Here is a 15208-nt window from a genome sequence, read left to right on the forward strand (position 1 = left end):
GTTTCACTCTGAAAGCTGCTACACGATCCAGCCAGATGTTTCATGGTTGCCCCTTCTGCATAAAATCTTAAGATCAATGTCAGGATGTTTGGATGCCTAAGCAGTGAGAAAAGTTGAATCACTCAATCCCAACAGATAACATAATTTTTCATGTTGTTAAATCCAGAACCTGCTGCATTTCTGAAAGGAAATTTAATTTTCAATGCTTACTATTTCATAAGAAAAAAAATCATACCCCCACCTGAAAGGCTAGAAGCAAATGTATTATGCAACAAGGTTATTCAAAACCACTTAAGTTTGTTGCATGGGTCTAGACAGATGGTGAACGTTTTCAAATCCATGATCATGAAAGGCTGACAACATGCTAGTCCAATGCATGGAAATAACTGCATTATGCAAAGATCCATAATGCAAGATCCTCCCAGCAGAGCAGAATGAAGCTATTCTGCTACCATAATGCGTAGGGACACTATCTCTCTGACATGACCTCAAAAAGGCTCATTTTCTCTTGCAGAAGAATAGTTTCAACAGTATCCTTTAGAGGCATATCACAGTTAAACAGCACTCATGACATCTCTGCACTTGCCCAAGATAGCTGTGAACTTGCATGCTTGCAGGTCTTTCTTTCCAACAATCATTCTAGTTCAGAAAATACTCTAATCCTCTTCTTCTGCACTGCTAGAAAGCTGAATGTCTTTCTGAACATACTAAATTTCCCATGTCTCTGTAAATTCCTTATAAGAAGCATTCAACTATACAGCAATACAAAAAAACAGGATGAAACTCACTTTTTCACTAGTTCACTGCCTTCAAATTATTTTCTCTTTGAACAAAGGATTTTGATCGTCTTCAAAGATTCAATCATGGCATTTGAAAATTTGCTCATGGGTCTATTAAAAATTGTTTATATTTGAGGGTTCTTTAAAGATGCTCTGCTTTTATTTTTCATACGGTACTTTGAGGAGATTCAACATCAAATAAACAGTGGTGTGAAATGCTGTCTCACACTGCAGTTCATGCAAACAAGTGAAAAATGGGTATGGCATTTAAAACCACAGACATTTATCATCAACATTCTTGAAGAAAATACGAAGAAATCCCAAGGTTTCCCACTGTGCTTTAGATGCACAATTGACAGTCAACTTCTGCAAATTAACAAGCTAATGAAAATATCTTCCATGCAATGTGGATTTCTTAGACATATGCTGATGTGCAAGTGATGTGCACCGAGGATTTCATCACAGTTCAATCTGTGAACCTAGTCTATGCTGTCAGTGAGGGCCAGCAAGACACCAAAACAAGCAGTTTGGGGGTATAGGTTAATTCTTGCCAATACTAATGTTCTTAGAAATCTTTCTGTAAAATAATCCTAGATCAAGTCTATGCTATTCAAGCAGTAGTCCTTCACTGGTTTTTATCATCTAACATACTTCAAACAGCAAATTTATGCAGTGATAAAACTAAGGGCAAATAAATCCAGCTCCAAGAGCATGAACCATCACTTGTTCATCCCGAACAAATTCCCTAAAGGAGTCTTTATCATGCTTCGGCCCTCTTTGCATAACAAGAAAAGGCTACTCATACATACATGCTTCACTTCATCTTGCTTTTCCTGTCTGACACAGCTGCTCCTCAAGAAAACAGCAGAATTTTCTCCCTATTGCTGAAACAATCACAAATTCTTTTCAACCTACAGAACTTCACATGAGTTTGTTTCCTAAGTCTATTCTGAATGTTAATTTTGTGATTCAGCTGCCTGCCTTTTGGCATAGAATTTCAGAAGAAGAAAGTTCCACTTTCTTTGAAGTCCCAATTTACCCATCTTTTACAAACTTACTCTCTCTCTAATCAGTAGTGGTTTCCAGAAGGTAGAATTAAAGCTGACCTATACAGAACCTCTCCTTTGACAGTAAAGAAAACATGGTAGGTGTCATCCATACACACTTCAGTAAGCATTTCATATGAAATCACATGGGAAAGTTTAATTTATTTCATATGGAAAAAACAGGGATTGGTTGAAGAACTGAACGTATTGAAAGAGGGAAAGCTGCTCAGTGGTTAGTTGTGGGATAATTTTATTATTTGCAATAATGTTCTTGGCACAGGAGAACTGTGCTGAAGGGCATGAATACAAATATTAGCAAGAAAAAATAATCAAGATTTGCTGTGCACTACAAGATCACAGAATAATAGAATCATCAAAGTTGGAAGAGACCTTTAAGATCATCAAGTCCAACTGTTAGGATTACAAGAAGGATCTGAGTACTACTCTCTCATGTCTATTAAAAAGGCAAACATGATCCCATTCTGCATCAGTCTTGCATTTACATCAGAGATATGAAAGTGCCAATGTGGAAGGCAGGAGGGGAATGAATTCCATTCTCATTGCCTGAGCTCTAAGATTTCCTTTGGTGCTAGTAAAAAGGGGTTATACGATGAGTAAGAAATGGCAATGTTTGCTTTTGAGGGAAGACTGTGTTTGAGGCTTTTAGCCCACCAAAACAAAGGCTAAGAAGAATCAGTTTTTTCACTGCAAATACCTGACCAAAGGAACCATCAAAATGGAAAAGGGGTATTTAAATGCAGGAGAGTGCTGTTCAAAAAACACACGTACAGTCATGTGAGGCTATTGCAGGGGAACTAGATGCTAGCCCTAGAGGCTAGACTCTAGAGACTAGTCTAGAGACTAGACTAGCTCATGAGAACCCTCCCTTGTAAAAAGTACGACTAGACATGATCAAAGAGCTTAGTACATCTGATTACATCTTAGGAAGTAACTAAAATTCAAGGCACAAAAAGAGTAAACATGAAGAAAAAACTTCCAGAAATACAACAAACTGAAAAAATCAGTATCATGCTTCAGGGATTAAAGCTGTCATGTCACAACAATCAGAAATGAAGAAGTATCAGTGTTAAGAGTATTTGATGAACTGAATGCCAACACTCAAAGCATGAGCAGGAGGTCAAATGATAATATACAAGCAAGACAAACATTTTACAGTGATTAAATATGCTTGGTTACCTAATTAATACTCCAGAGCATAACCCTTCTGGGAACTTCAAAGTGCCTCATAAAGCCTTAATGATCTACCTCTCATTAAAAATTATGATTGCATTATGTACTATTTTACAGCTAAGGAACTTTGGACACTGATAAAGAGGGACTTGATCCATTGCAGCATGGAAATATATACTTAATATTAACTTTGATTGGTCTCCTGCCATGCACTTAAGTGCTTTGCTAGACCATAAATGTGAATGGCTATCCTCAGAATAACATAGGATACACGATATGAATGAAGAATGAGGTTTAATGACCACTGTGCACCTTTATTTGCATACCATCAATGGAATAAACAACAGAACACACCACTCAGCATTACTCTGTAGGTACCTGTGGGCCACTCACCACCATCATTCAGTTCACAAGTGACTCATGGACCAAGACCTAGGAATCATGGATCACAATTTATCCTCCTGCTTCAGGATATAAAATAATTACAAGCTATCATCAGAACATGCTACTAACAAAAACAATACAATTGGGCCACCCCAGTAAGGATGATGTCTTTGAACTTACTCCTATCCTGACTACACTGAGCTAGATTTTCAAGGGAGCACTAATTTAAATGCTTAAGGCTTTCCAGAAAGCCTCAGCACACAAACTCCTTGTATTTTAAAGCAGGCAGTACCTTGGTATTAGTACATTTGAAACTCCAGCATGTCCAGATCAGTCCCTAACCAATACCACCAGTACTGAACTCCTGTGCAAAATCAGGTCCACAAAGCCATGAGTTATCTCTTCCTATGGCAAAGTGATTTTTTTTCATTTTCAGTGCATAGGTATATTACTAAGAGTGAATCTTGGAAAATAATAATGAATTGTTTTAATGACTATAATTGAGGCTCTGCTTTCTCCCCTGGGAAAACCTTGGTAGCCATCATCACTGCATTAGGATTCTCAAATGTGATAAACTCTGTCATGGTATTGCTGCTAAGTTATTTTATGACACCATTAAAGTATTATGGAAGTGAATCAGATACTAAAATCTGGCAGTGAGCTCTCATACATGCTTATAAATTAAAATTCATTGTTTCAAAATAAAAGACTTAGTATTACCTATGCAGACAACTACATTGCTCATACCTCCTATCACAGTAAGAGTGACTCGTTAGATTGCTATTACAGGTATATTTCTTCATTTCTAGCTCCCTGAATGAAGATGAAGACACAGAAAGAGTAATCTGAGCCTCATTAAAAGCAAAAATAAAGATATCATTTAGATTTTAACCAATGCAAAGAAATTATCCATCAAGAAGAGCTTCTGAGAAAATTAAGTAGCTAAGTATATCATTACCATGAACGTCAAATTTACTGCTAAAACTCAAAGAAAGATCATTCTGAAATACTTCTGAAAGATGCTTAAACTACATTCTAAATAAAACTAGATACACTTTCCTCTGCATTTAACTAATAACTTTCTGAGACAGATGTTTCTAAGCAAGTTTCACCATAAACTCACAAATTACTTTGCTAGCACCTACCAATGGCTAAAGTGCATGCATGGTAAACAATCTGACCAGGAGAATACAAAGCAAGAAAGGACTAACAGATACTCAGCATTGGACTACTAAACTCAGTGTCAGCAACCTCAGGCATTGGATATTTCCAAGCCAGCAAGATAAAGCAAGAAGAGGCACCTAGACGACCACATTTATCAGAAATCAATAGCAAGCTTCATTAAAAATGAAGACTTCTAAAGCCTGCACTCAGTTACTTGGAGAGAAAACCTAATTTTCAAATGGGATTCCTGAAGATCCTGTAGTGATTTAAGATAAATACACTTCGAGGTTGACACAAGGAGCACAAGACATACAAACCAAAAAGCAGTAACTATCATAAAAACTAACATGGTATTTCACAAACATAATCCTTCTTCCTGCCTTTTGCCTTAAATAAAATACATGTAAGTATATTTACCTTTGCTCCATGTTTATGCAGAACTTCCATGACATCATTATGAGCTTTTTCAGCAGCAACATGTAAAGGTGTCATGAAACTAGAAAAGAAAAGAAGAAAAAGATATTAGTTTTACATTCCTACTATGACAGTCTTTCAGAAAATTAAAAAATTTCAGAAACCTACTCTTTGTTTTTCTCGTTAACATTTGCTCCTTTCCTGAGCAATAGTTCTGTAACTTGCTTCCGCTTAGGATGCACAGCAGCCACAGCACAGTGCTGCAAAAAAAAGGAAATAAAAATTATATTCCAGCTACACAGATGACAAAGAACTCTAAGATGCATGACTTCATCTCTTATTCTGCTAAACATCAGACTACGAAATTTGCAAACAGAATCCATCACAGTTCTGTTGAAACACAGCATACTGAAGAAAATACAAGCTATTGATCGCTGCTGAATTTTTCTCTTCACAAAAAACCACACATTTTCATTTTAAGGCTATTTGTCACTTACAAAAAAAGCAGTATGGTCCCAACCACATGAATTAGCTATGAGGACAAAACTGAAACATAATGCACAAAGGAGGTAAAGACAAGGGGTTTGAAACAGCCTAACTTTCTGCAGAGGGACTCCAAAGGGGCCCACTAAAATTCTTTTGCTATTGTCAGATTGACATGACTTGAATTTCACTTTGTTGCTTCTTTTATTTCAATGTGTACTGAACTTCAGTTAACTTAATGGCATTTGTGTTATGCACCCAATTACAAATTATGTAATAAGCAAAGAGGCAATGAATTCCTCTTATAGTATCTTTTTTTACACTCTAGGAGAAAGATACATCTTTCACACAGGGCCTTTTAATGTTCATGCCTGCCCCTTATGGGACCACACATCCCTTTGCTAGGTGTTACTATTCTCCTAAATGTGGCTGCTGGCATCTGCTTGTCGGTTGCTCAACAGTGGCCCTCTCAATGCATTCCTGAGGCCTGGAATTACCTGCATGACTCCAGGTAAGCTGAACTTTAAAATCAGTCCGGAAACGCTTGTTTCAAGTTTGGATATCTCAAGATAGCAGACTACGAGAAATAGGAGAAACTTTGGGATATTTCTGTTTACATGTTTAACCATGTTTTAAACCCATAATAAGCAGATAGTCTTCTGGAGGAATTATCTAACTTTCAATAGCAAAACAATAGCCTTTACAATGAGAGAGATGCTAAACCTAATGCTAGTAAGCAGCTAATAGTACTGACAACCATCATTTGCACAGTTTCAGCCTTCACTACAGAGTAACTGGCACTCAAGCTTTCACACACTGCTGTTACTCAGCAGGACACATCCAAGTTTTGCAAAGGCAAGATTTATAAATAAACATTCAGATCAATGTTTGCTCTGAAGAGTGGCAGCAATTTTAAGGCTCTGCAGATAATATCCTATTCCATATTTCCTGCCAGTATCATACACAAGCTCTAAAACACACACAAATGCTGAAATATTGCCAAAGCTCAAAGCCACAGGAAAACATAAACCAGGTGCTTGCTTTAGCCTTTCTGGGGTAATAGGGCACAGACTGCAGTGGCCCATGATAAAAGGTATCATGCTTAGGGCAGGAATAGCTCAGCTAGATTGTACATAATCTCATCTGATCTGGAATATAAGTCCTTCCATTTGGACTGAAGACCACTTGGAAATGTCAAGTACAGCAGGCAGAAACTGAAAAATCACAGTCAAACACTGAAGAGTGAACCAAATACATCAATAGAGCTAAAATAGCCCATTTGGCCCAGATACCTCTGCAGAATGAGCAGGCAGAAAAGAGCAAAGAACATCACAGGACTATGAAGTGATCACTACAGAGCTAAATAGATGCCACATAGCAGCAGCTGATATACTCAGGAAGAAGCAGATAACATCATCCCAAATTTAATACCATCTTCACATTCAGCCTATAAATCTCTCTTATCTATCCTGCTTCTATGATCAGGCTAGGATGCTGAGTCCTCCATAAAGGAAACAGAGCATATGGATGCTTAGTACCCAACACAATGTTCTGATCACAATCACAATGTTTATAACACTAAATATGCAGCTGAGACCTACCACTGTGAAGAAAATGTTCCATTGGAATTAAGTATCATAACTAAAGTGGTTTTAATAACACCATCAGTCCCTCTCAGCTTCAGCATCTTCATTGCATCTGGGAGACTGGCTGTGTTCTTTGCCTCCACTGCTTCTTCAAACAACGAAATAAGAACAGGATACTGCCAAGAAAGTCTCAAAGACCCCTGTTTCCATAGCTAATGTGGTATTGCCAGTACTATTCCAATCCTGTTAAGACCCTGTGACATAAACCTCTTTTCACCACAATTTTACACACCCTATGAAGAAAATTTGTAATCCAAGTTTGCCCACATAAAACATAAAGGAAACACTTGACCACAGGAGTAGAATTTAAGCCCAGAAAAAAAACCAACAAAAAGAGGGTAGGGTGATAGAAAAAATGCAAGAAAAGTGAAAAATGAACAGGTGAGGAATGGCTGAAGGGCTTCTGTAATCTACCAGAAATAAGAAAAAGAAGTGATAAAATAAATTAAATGGTGGGGGTTTTTTTCTATAACAGTGATTTTACTTTTTATATATAAAGTATTTGATGACAAATCCTCAATCACAGATGATTAATGTATTTTTATAGTGCAGAAATAAAGCTCCTTGACTACCACAGTACCACCACATTTATCATAAAACAAATGGATTGACTGTATAATCTCACCAGTGCAGTCTCATGCGACTGTGGCTGCTTAAAATTAATGATCTCCAAAGCAAGTGTCTTTTTCACTTTGGCTAGGTCTGCCTCTCTGGCTGCTTGCAGTAAAGAGTGTCCTTTAAATTCATCTGTTAAAGGAAAAAGACACATTTAATATTCAGCAACATGTCAAATTTATAAATGTTATTGCAGATAGGTAGCTATACTCAATTAAGAGGAAATAGGAGTGCTTCTGATGCCTTCGGGGAGTAGCTGACCTGGGACACAGAACATGGAACCAAAGGGACATTCCAAAGGAGAGGGGAAGTGATTCCTTGAGTGAAATGCTTACAGCTTTCCCCTCTCTGATCCTTCCCCGACTTGATATTAAATGTGTATGTGACCTCTAAATTATCTGTGTGTGTTCCAAGTGAGCAAAATGCTATGACATATTCTTCAGAAAAAAAGCATTGCAGTTGATTTTCAAATACCTTATTGCATTTACAATGACAATTCACTGTAAAACCTGAAGATATATATAGAATTTATTTTAAATGATAAATAATAGCAATAACAATAATAAATAAAACTTAAATATAAAATGTTAAACTATTGGACTTTCTTAAAGTTAACTGGTTAAGCATTTGAAGCCAGTCTGCTAGAGTGATGAAACAGGTTTTGATAGCAGGTATGTCTTTGCATATATGGAGAGGTAATTTTGTTATTTTTCACACCTTGTTTAGGACAACAACTAGTTCATTTTAGTTTTAAATAACTGTGAATTTCAAAAGTACTAAGAGTGTTTCTCTTAAAATGGATAAATGAAAGGTAGGTTAGCAAAAATTACTTCCGACCCTGAAACTAGAGAAAAACCCAATGTCAAATCTCAGTAAAAATATCAGTATTTTTCTTTCATAAGCAAGTTGGAAATGCTACGTTTGTTAAAGAGGGGCTTTCTTCTCCCACTCTTGTTTTATCATCTGGTGCATTTGTGGATTTAGATATAAAAATACATACAACAAATCTTAAATTTTCATTTCAAACAGTATTCAAATCTCTTCATAAACACAGCATTACCCAAAGCACAAATACAAATAAACCTTGAAACAACAAATATAATGTAATTTTGTTCCCAAAGTATAAAAGCAAACAACTCAAGAACATACTAAACATGTTATTTTTGGTATGCAAATACAAAATCTCCAAGATACTGTCCAATGTGGCATAAGGCTCACATTTGTATACAAATTAATCTTCTCCCACTTTTCTCAAGGAACTATAAATACAGAAAGAGAACAAATTATAAATAGATTTTTTTGATTGCTAATTTAAATAAATGGTAAATTAATCTGCCTCAGAACCAGGAGCATCTTCCACTTTAGCCCAGAATAGAGAGTACAGAAATAGCTAAAAGATATTAGTGGCCTACTCTTTTCTCCTAGACCAAAGTTTTCTTCTGCATGTGATGTCAGCGACCTTCACATGCAAAGAATACCAACAGACTAAAACCTGAATAGTTGTGATTGTGAGTAGTGCAAAATCACACTCCTAGTGTCATGGGGCTTCTGCTATACTGGAAAAGTGACAAACAAAACAAAAAATTTGTTTATAACTGAGAATTTACATTTCACGAATTTTTCTGCAACTTCATAATTAAATGAGACATGTAGGAAACAGGAATTATCATTTACATTTTACAACAATGAGAAAACAAATCCCTCAAAGAGAGCAAGCAAAGGCATACAAATGCAAATTAAAGCTGAACTACTGTTTTGTAAACAGCCTAATGATAGCAAGGCTACAAAAAAAAAAGTGATGGAATTTCCATCTCCAAGATTGCACAGCAAAGCTACCTACATTCTGGAAGTGTCTAAGAGCGATACAGAGCCTCAATATAAAGGCTCCTACATGACTGATCTGGACTTCAAGCATAAAAAAAAAATCCACAGTCAGTGATTCAGCAGTGCCTTCATAATTTTAAACTTAAGAAAACCAGGCAATATTACAAACAGCACATCAGAGGTACCTGCATACTTCAAAGTGAGCTGCAAGCTGCAGCTACTCTGCTGCTCTGCACCCACCTGTGAAGCTTGAGGATGTGGCCTAGAAGGAAAGTATCCCTTCACACCCACCAACAATTGTTTCCAGCCCAAAAACACTTACAGGTCAGTCTCTCCCTGAGCTCAGGCGTTGGAGCCATATCAACTGCACTCTTGCCGTGGCAGTTGACTAAGGTGGGATCTGCACCGTGACTCAGCAGGAGGGAGCAAACCTCCACACGGTTCTTGGAAGCAGCCTCATGCAAGGGGGTAAACTGCCAGAGGTCCATAGCATTCACACAGGCACCATGCTAGCACAGCAAAAAAAGCCTTGGATTAGTAAGAAATCATCTTCACCAACAACAAAGCTTAAAAATGTTCATTTCATTATAAAAATTGGTTCCAATCTTTCATATAAAAACACATACACAAAAAATTAATTCAAAATACCAGTACACATAAAAATAGCTTTTGTTGAATCCTCAAATAAAAAAAAATTTTAAAATTCAGTAGAATTTCAGTGTGAGCTAGTTTTTCCATGGAAAATTTAAAATGAAATTAATTAAACTCTACTATCAGTCCAAAGAAATTAGGTAGAGAAAAAGCCTACATATATTGCTTCACACAAAGACCTAAAGTTGCAGACTTCTGAAATTACAACAGGATATTGTCTATCTGGATTTCAGTAAGGCATTTGACACTGTCTCCCACAGCACACTGCTGGAAAAACTGGCTGCTCATGGCTTGGATGGGTGGACTCTTCGATGGGTAAAGAACTGTCCAGATGGCTGGGCCAAGAGACCTGTGGCAAATCGAGCTAAATCCAACTGGCAGCTGGTCACTAGTGATGTTCACCAGGGCTCACTACTGGGGCCAGTCCTGTTGAACATCTTTATTGATAATCTGGATATGGGGCTGAGTGCACCCTCAGATGACACTACGCTGGGTGGGACTGTTGATCTGCCTGAGGGTAGGAAAGCTCTACAGGGAGACCTGGATGGACTTGGTCATTGGGCTGAGAACAACTGCATGAGGTTCAATAGTGTGAAGGGCCAGGACCTGCACTTGGGACACACAACCCCATGCGGTGCTACAGGCTGGGGGAGGAGTGGCTCGAGAGTTGTTCGTCAGAAAGAGACTTGGGGGTGCTGGTGACAGTCAGCTCAGTATAAGACAACAATGTGCACAGGTGGCCAAGAAGGCCGATGGCATCTTGGCCTGTATCAAGAATAGCATGGCCAGCAGGACTAGGAAAGTGATGATCCTCCTGTACTCAGCACTGGTGAGGCCACACCTCAAGTACTGTGTTCAGTTTTGGGCCCATCACTTTAAGAAGGACATTGACGCACTGGAGCAAGTCCAGCAAAAGGCAATGAGGCTCAAAAAAGGTCTGGAAAACATGTCGTATGAGGAATGGCTGAGGGAATTGGGTTTGTACAGACGTGAGAAGAGGCAGCTCAGAGGTGACCTCATCCCTCTCTACAACTACCTGACAGGGGGCTGTAGAGAGGTGAGGGATGGTCTCTACTGCCATGCCTGCAGTGAGAGGACTAGAGGGAATGGCCATAAGCTGAGACAGAGGAGATTCAGATCAGGTGCTAGGGTGGTCAGGCACTGGAATAGGTTGCCCAGGGAGGTGGTGGAGTCGCCATCCATAGAAGTGTTTAAGAGGCATCTGGATCTGACCCTGGAGGACACAGTTTAGGGTTTAGGGGTTACAGCAGAGTGATAGGTTAATGGTTGGTCTCAATGATCTTAGAGGTCTCCTTCAAGCTTGAAGATTCTGTGATTTGAAACCTGTTACCACTGGAAAAAATATCTTTTTCAACACTGGTATAAACAGTTCATATCTCACCTAACACACTTAAATCTACAGTAATTGCATCCCATCCTTCTGCTTACCTTGAGCAGCAGCTCTGTAACCTCATAGTGTCCATAAGAACAGGCATTATGAAGAGGCACAAGACCACTGTATAGAAAGAGAAGACAAATAAAGAATCTATTTAAGCAGCATTTTTAAAGAAGGAGGTGCAATTTTCTCTCTACTGAGATGAACAGAAATCTAATTAAAGCTCAAATATTTAAATATCCAAATATTTAAAAACAAGGATTCACAAACTAATGGGAGAATTTGACTTTCACAATTTACTTAAGAGTGGCATTAAAAGGTGGAGGTTTGTGGCTTGGTTTTTTGGGTGTGGGGTTTTTTTGTCTTAACAGGCCACAGATGTTTAATCAACCATTAAGATTGGCATTAATTGTCTCTGACATTATCTTTCTTGAAGCTATTAAGGGGGGAACAAAGTCCCATTCCACATTCAATTTGCTCAAGAGAAGTCAGTGTTCTGTTTTCGCCTAAATATGAACTCCTGCTTAAAATGCTATGTGAAAGGCAAAACTCCCCAGATAACAGTAACGTAACTCCTGGGTATATTATGAAGATGTACAAATATCCATAGAAGGCAGACTCAAATTGCTGCTCCAGACTGTGGAATGACCTGATTTTACTCCATTTTTTATAATACAACCTATTTAACTGTTCGAGATACTTCTAAGAGAGTCCCTGTAATTTTTGTACAGCTATATTACTGCAGGCCATACTTAAAAATGACACTAGCAAAGTAAATAACAGGGATTTAGTCATAAGCACAAGACATGATAAAAAAGTCATGCATTGAAAAGGAGATGCAAAAAAGGGCAATTATTGCAGAGGACAAAATGAGTTTAATTCAAGCCAAGCAAGACAGGTTAGTTATGGCTCAACTAATCAGGATGCATAATACACTGAAAACCATTTATGAAAAATACAGAGTATGATGCCTAGAACTGCAAAATCAACTCAAAGAGCATTAGGACAGCAAGCAGTAGACAATAATTAAATAAACTTAATTTTAAGGTACGTGGTCTCAGAAGTAGCACTGCATTTGTCACAGGAGAGGGAAATTTGCTTGCAGTAAATTTTTCAAACTGTTATTTTTCCATCATTACTCTTCTTCATTACAACTTATGGGTGTATGTGTGAGACAGAGATTATCCAGTCCACAGAGTACTCAAAAAAACTTGCTGCTCTCTTCTGAAACGGAGGTGATCTAAGAGGACTGAGGCCTTCAAGGCCGGACAGCAAAGAATCACTGCAGCAATGCACCTGGTCACTTACACAGCATACCCTGCCCGGTCCTTTTCCAGCACATTGCAACTGTGCACAAAAGCTGTAAGGAAATGAAAGGAGCAGTGGGAAAAAGAGCTGCTTCCTCGGATGGGCTTCTCTTTGGGAGTAACTAAAAGTGGCAACCACTTTGAAAATGTGACACAGTTCCCAAGGACTCTCTCTGAAGTGACGCCATTGAAGGGAACCTAAGAGGTCTATAAAATCAGTGTAACCTAATTTAGATACTTATATGGTGACATTTATTTATAGTTTATTTGCTTATAAATTATCCATACATGAGAAACAGCAAGGAAAAACAAAACACCACACTGATTGTAAATGCGTGATGCCACTAAAAAAAAAAGTGAGAGTTTACTGGGATGCTTAGATATTTCTAAGTATGTTTGGGGTTTTTTTAAAGTTTAATACAGACTAAGTGCCATGGTTTTCCTTTTTGTGGTTCCTTCCCTTCCCCACCACCTCCAGCCTCCAGTTCAAGTTCAACTTAATTACTTTTCACACTTTCCAAGCAAGTAATTCAAACCTCATTACAACATCTACACTGGAATTTTCTATCAACAGATGCTGAAATTTTGGAAAGGTGTAAGATACCTCAAACTTGCTTAATAACACTAGTTCTACCTGAAGAGGTATTATATGGAGCTTTACTGTGGGATTTTTGTGGGTGTTTGTGCTTTTTTTTGACCTGCATGTTGTGTCATTATGCATTTCACAACAATTCTGATTTTAAAAAGCCCTTGTGCGAGTGGATGGACAAAAGTGCTGCAAATTAGTCAAACTCAAAGAGTTTAAGTACACTTAGGACTGCTTTGGAAAGAACAGAAGAAAAGGAGAAAAGCTCAGAAGATAATTTGAAATCTGTTTTAACACTAGGCTGGGCTCCGCAGAAAACGAAAATATAGGAAGTGCCTCAAGTTAGCTGATGAAGAGAGAACACACCCTTATTAGCATCTTACTTCTATGGACTCTGAATACAAAACGCCTTTAACCAGAGGCCTAATTTCTACAACTTAGGACTAGGCCTTCCTATCAGGCCACCATGAGAATCATCACTTTAGAGTTCAGAAACATATGGCTGAGAACAGTGCACAACACATTTCGTTTCAGATTTCTGACTGTTGCACACTTTTTGTGATCTTACATAACTGCCATCCTTACTGCAAAACCAGAACAGTTTAGATTCCACTATATCTTAATGTTTCCTGACAGCATCGATCAAGACATATCTCTGAGGACCACTAGCTGTGAGCACAGGAGCCTTATTGATGTTACTTGGAATTACATCCATATGCAACCAGATAATGAGACTATAGATAGGTTTTTCAATGCACATTTTTCACTAAACCCCTGTTATCTTCTCACCATCACCTTCCTTAAAATAATGCTGTTAGTCCGTGACTGCACAGGGTAGTCTGTGCATGAAAGTAAAGAACAAAGTTTGGAAAAAATATTTTTAGGTGTAAAAGAAGACTTAAAACAAGTGCAGTCACAACAAATCTGTTACTGGGGCTCTAACAAGAGTTTATTTATAATGAGCCGCACTCAGATTTAGGAAGCAAATATTGCACTCTCAGCCAACTATTTGAGATCATGCTGCAAGATGAGGCAGAGAAATAATTCTTCAGCTTGATTAATATAAACCCACTGCTGCAAACAGATAATAAATCAGCGAATTTTACATACCCTTTGTCCTTGGCGTGCACATCTGCACCATGCTGAAGCAGAAGCTGGACGATCCGAACTCTGTTGTAGCCTGCTGCTAGGTGTAAAGGAGTGGACTGCAAAACAAAAGATGAAGAAGAATGAGAACCACATCAATTTCAAGTCCTGCACTTCTTGCCACTCGGAGTACTCTTAGCTTCACTTAACACATTCGCTCAAGATCAAGTTACAGTTCCCTTCTGTGAATAGTCAAATCAACAAATACACAATACATGAAGGCCCTTCCTGTTGTCACACCAAAACAAACATTCCTTAATGTGGGGAAGAATAGAGGTATCCCCAAGGCAGTAACAAGCTCCTAATTTAAAGTTATAATAAATAATGGCCTGACTTTGTTTTGTTTGGGGATTTTTTTGGTTGTTTCTTTGTTTTGTTTTTTGGGGGGTTTTGAATGCCATAATTTTAATTATTTTAGCTTTAAAATGCTAAAGTTTTTCTCTTTTAATTCATAAGCAAATTTATGTAGTTCAGGCTGTATACTCAACTGGTTACAAGACTGCTTGTATGTACACTTGTGGCAACAAGTGCAAAAAAAGCAGACTGAAGTACAAGAAATAATGCATTTGTCCTACA

At 38.0% G+C, this 15208-nt stretch overlaps 1 protein-coding gene across 1 annotated transcript in view; it reads right to left on the reverse strand.

Moving 5' to 3' along the window:
• Window positions 1-14691, reverse strand: part of TNKS (tankyrase, TRF1-interacting ankyrin-related ADP-ribose polymerase) — a gene marked incomplete at its 5' end in the record, with an annotated part of 41895 nt that extends 27204 nt beyond the window's left edge. The window contains 6 exons of the mRNA XM_009084525.1: window positions 4982-5060; window positions 5147-5238; window positions 7733-7854; window positions 9869-10055; window positions 11647-11713; window positions 14597-14691. Coding sequence (XP_009082773.1) covers window positions 4982-5060; window positions 5147-5238; window positions 7733-7854; window positions 9869-10055; window positions 11647-11713; window positions 14597-14691 — 642 coding nt within the window. The remainder of the gene's footprint in view (window positions 1-4981; window positions 5061-5146; window positions 5239-7732; window positions 7855-9868; window positions 10056-11646; window positions 11714-14596) is intronic.
• Between the last annotated feature and the right edge of the window lie 517 nt (window positions 14692-15208).

The sequence above is a fragment of the Acanthisitta chloris genome, unplaced genomic scaffold, assembly GCF_000695815.1.
Source record: "Acanthisitta chloris isolate BGI_N310 unplaced genomic scaffold, ASM69581v1 scaffold21831, whole genome shotgun sequence".
NCBI lineage: Eukaryota > Metazoa > Chordata > Aves > Passeriformes > Acanthisittidae > Acanthisitta > Acanthisitta chloris.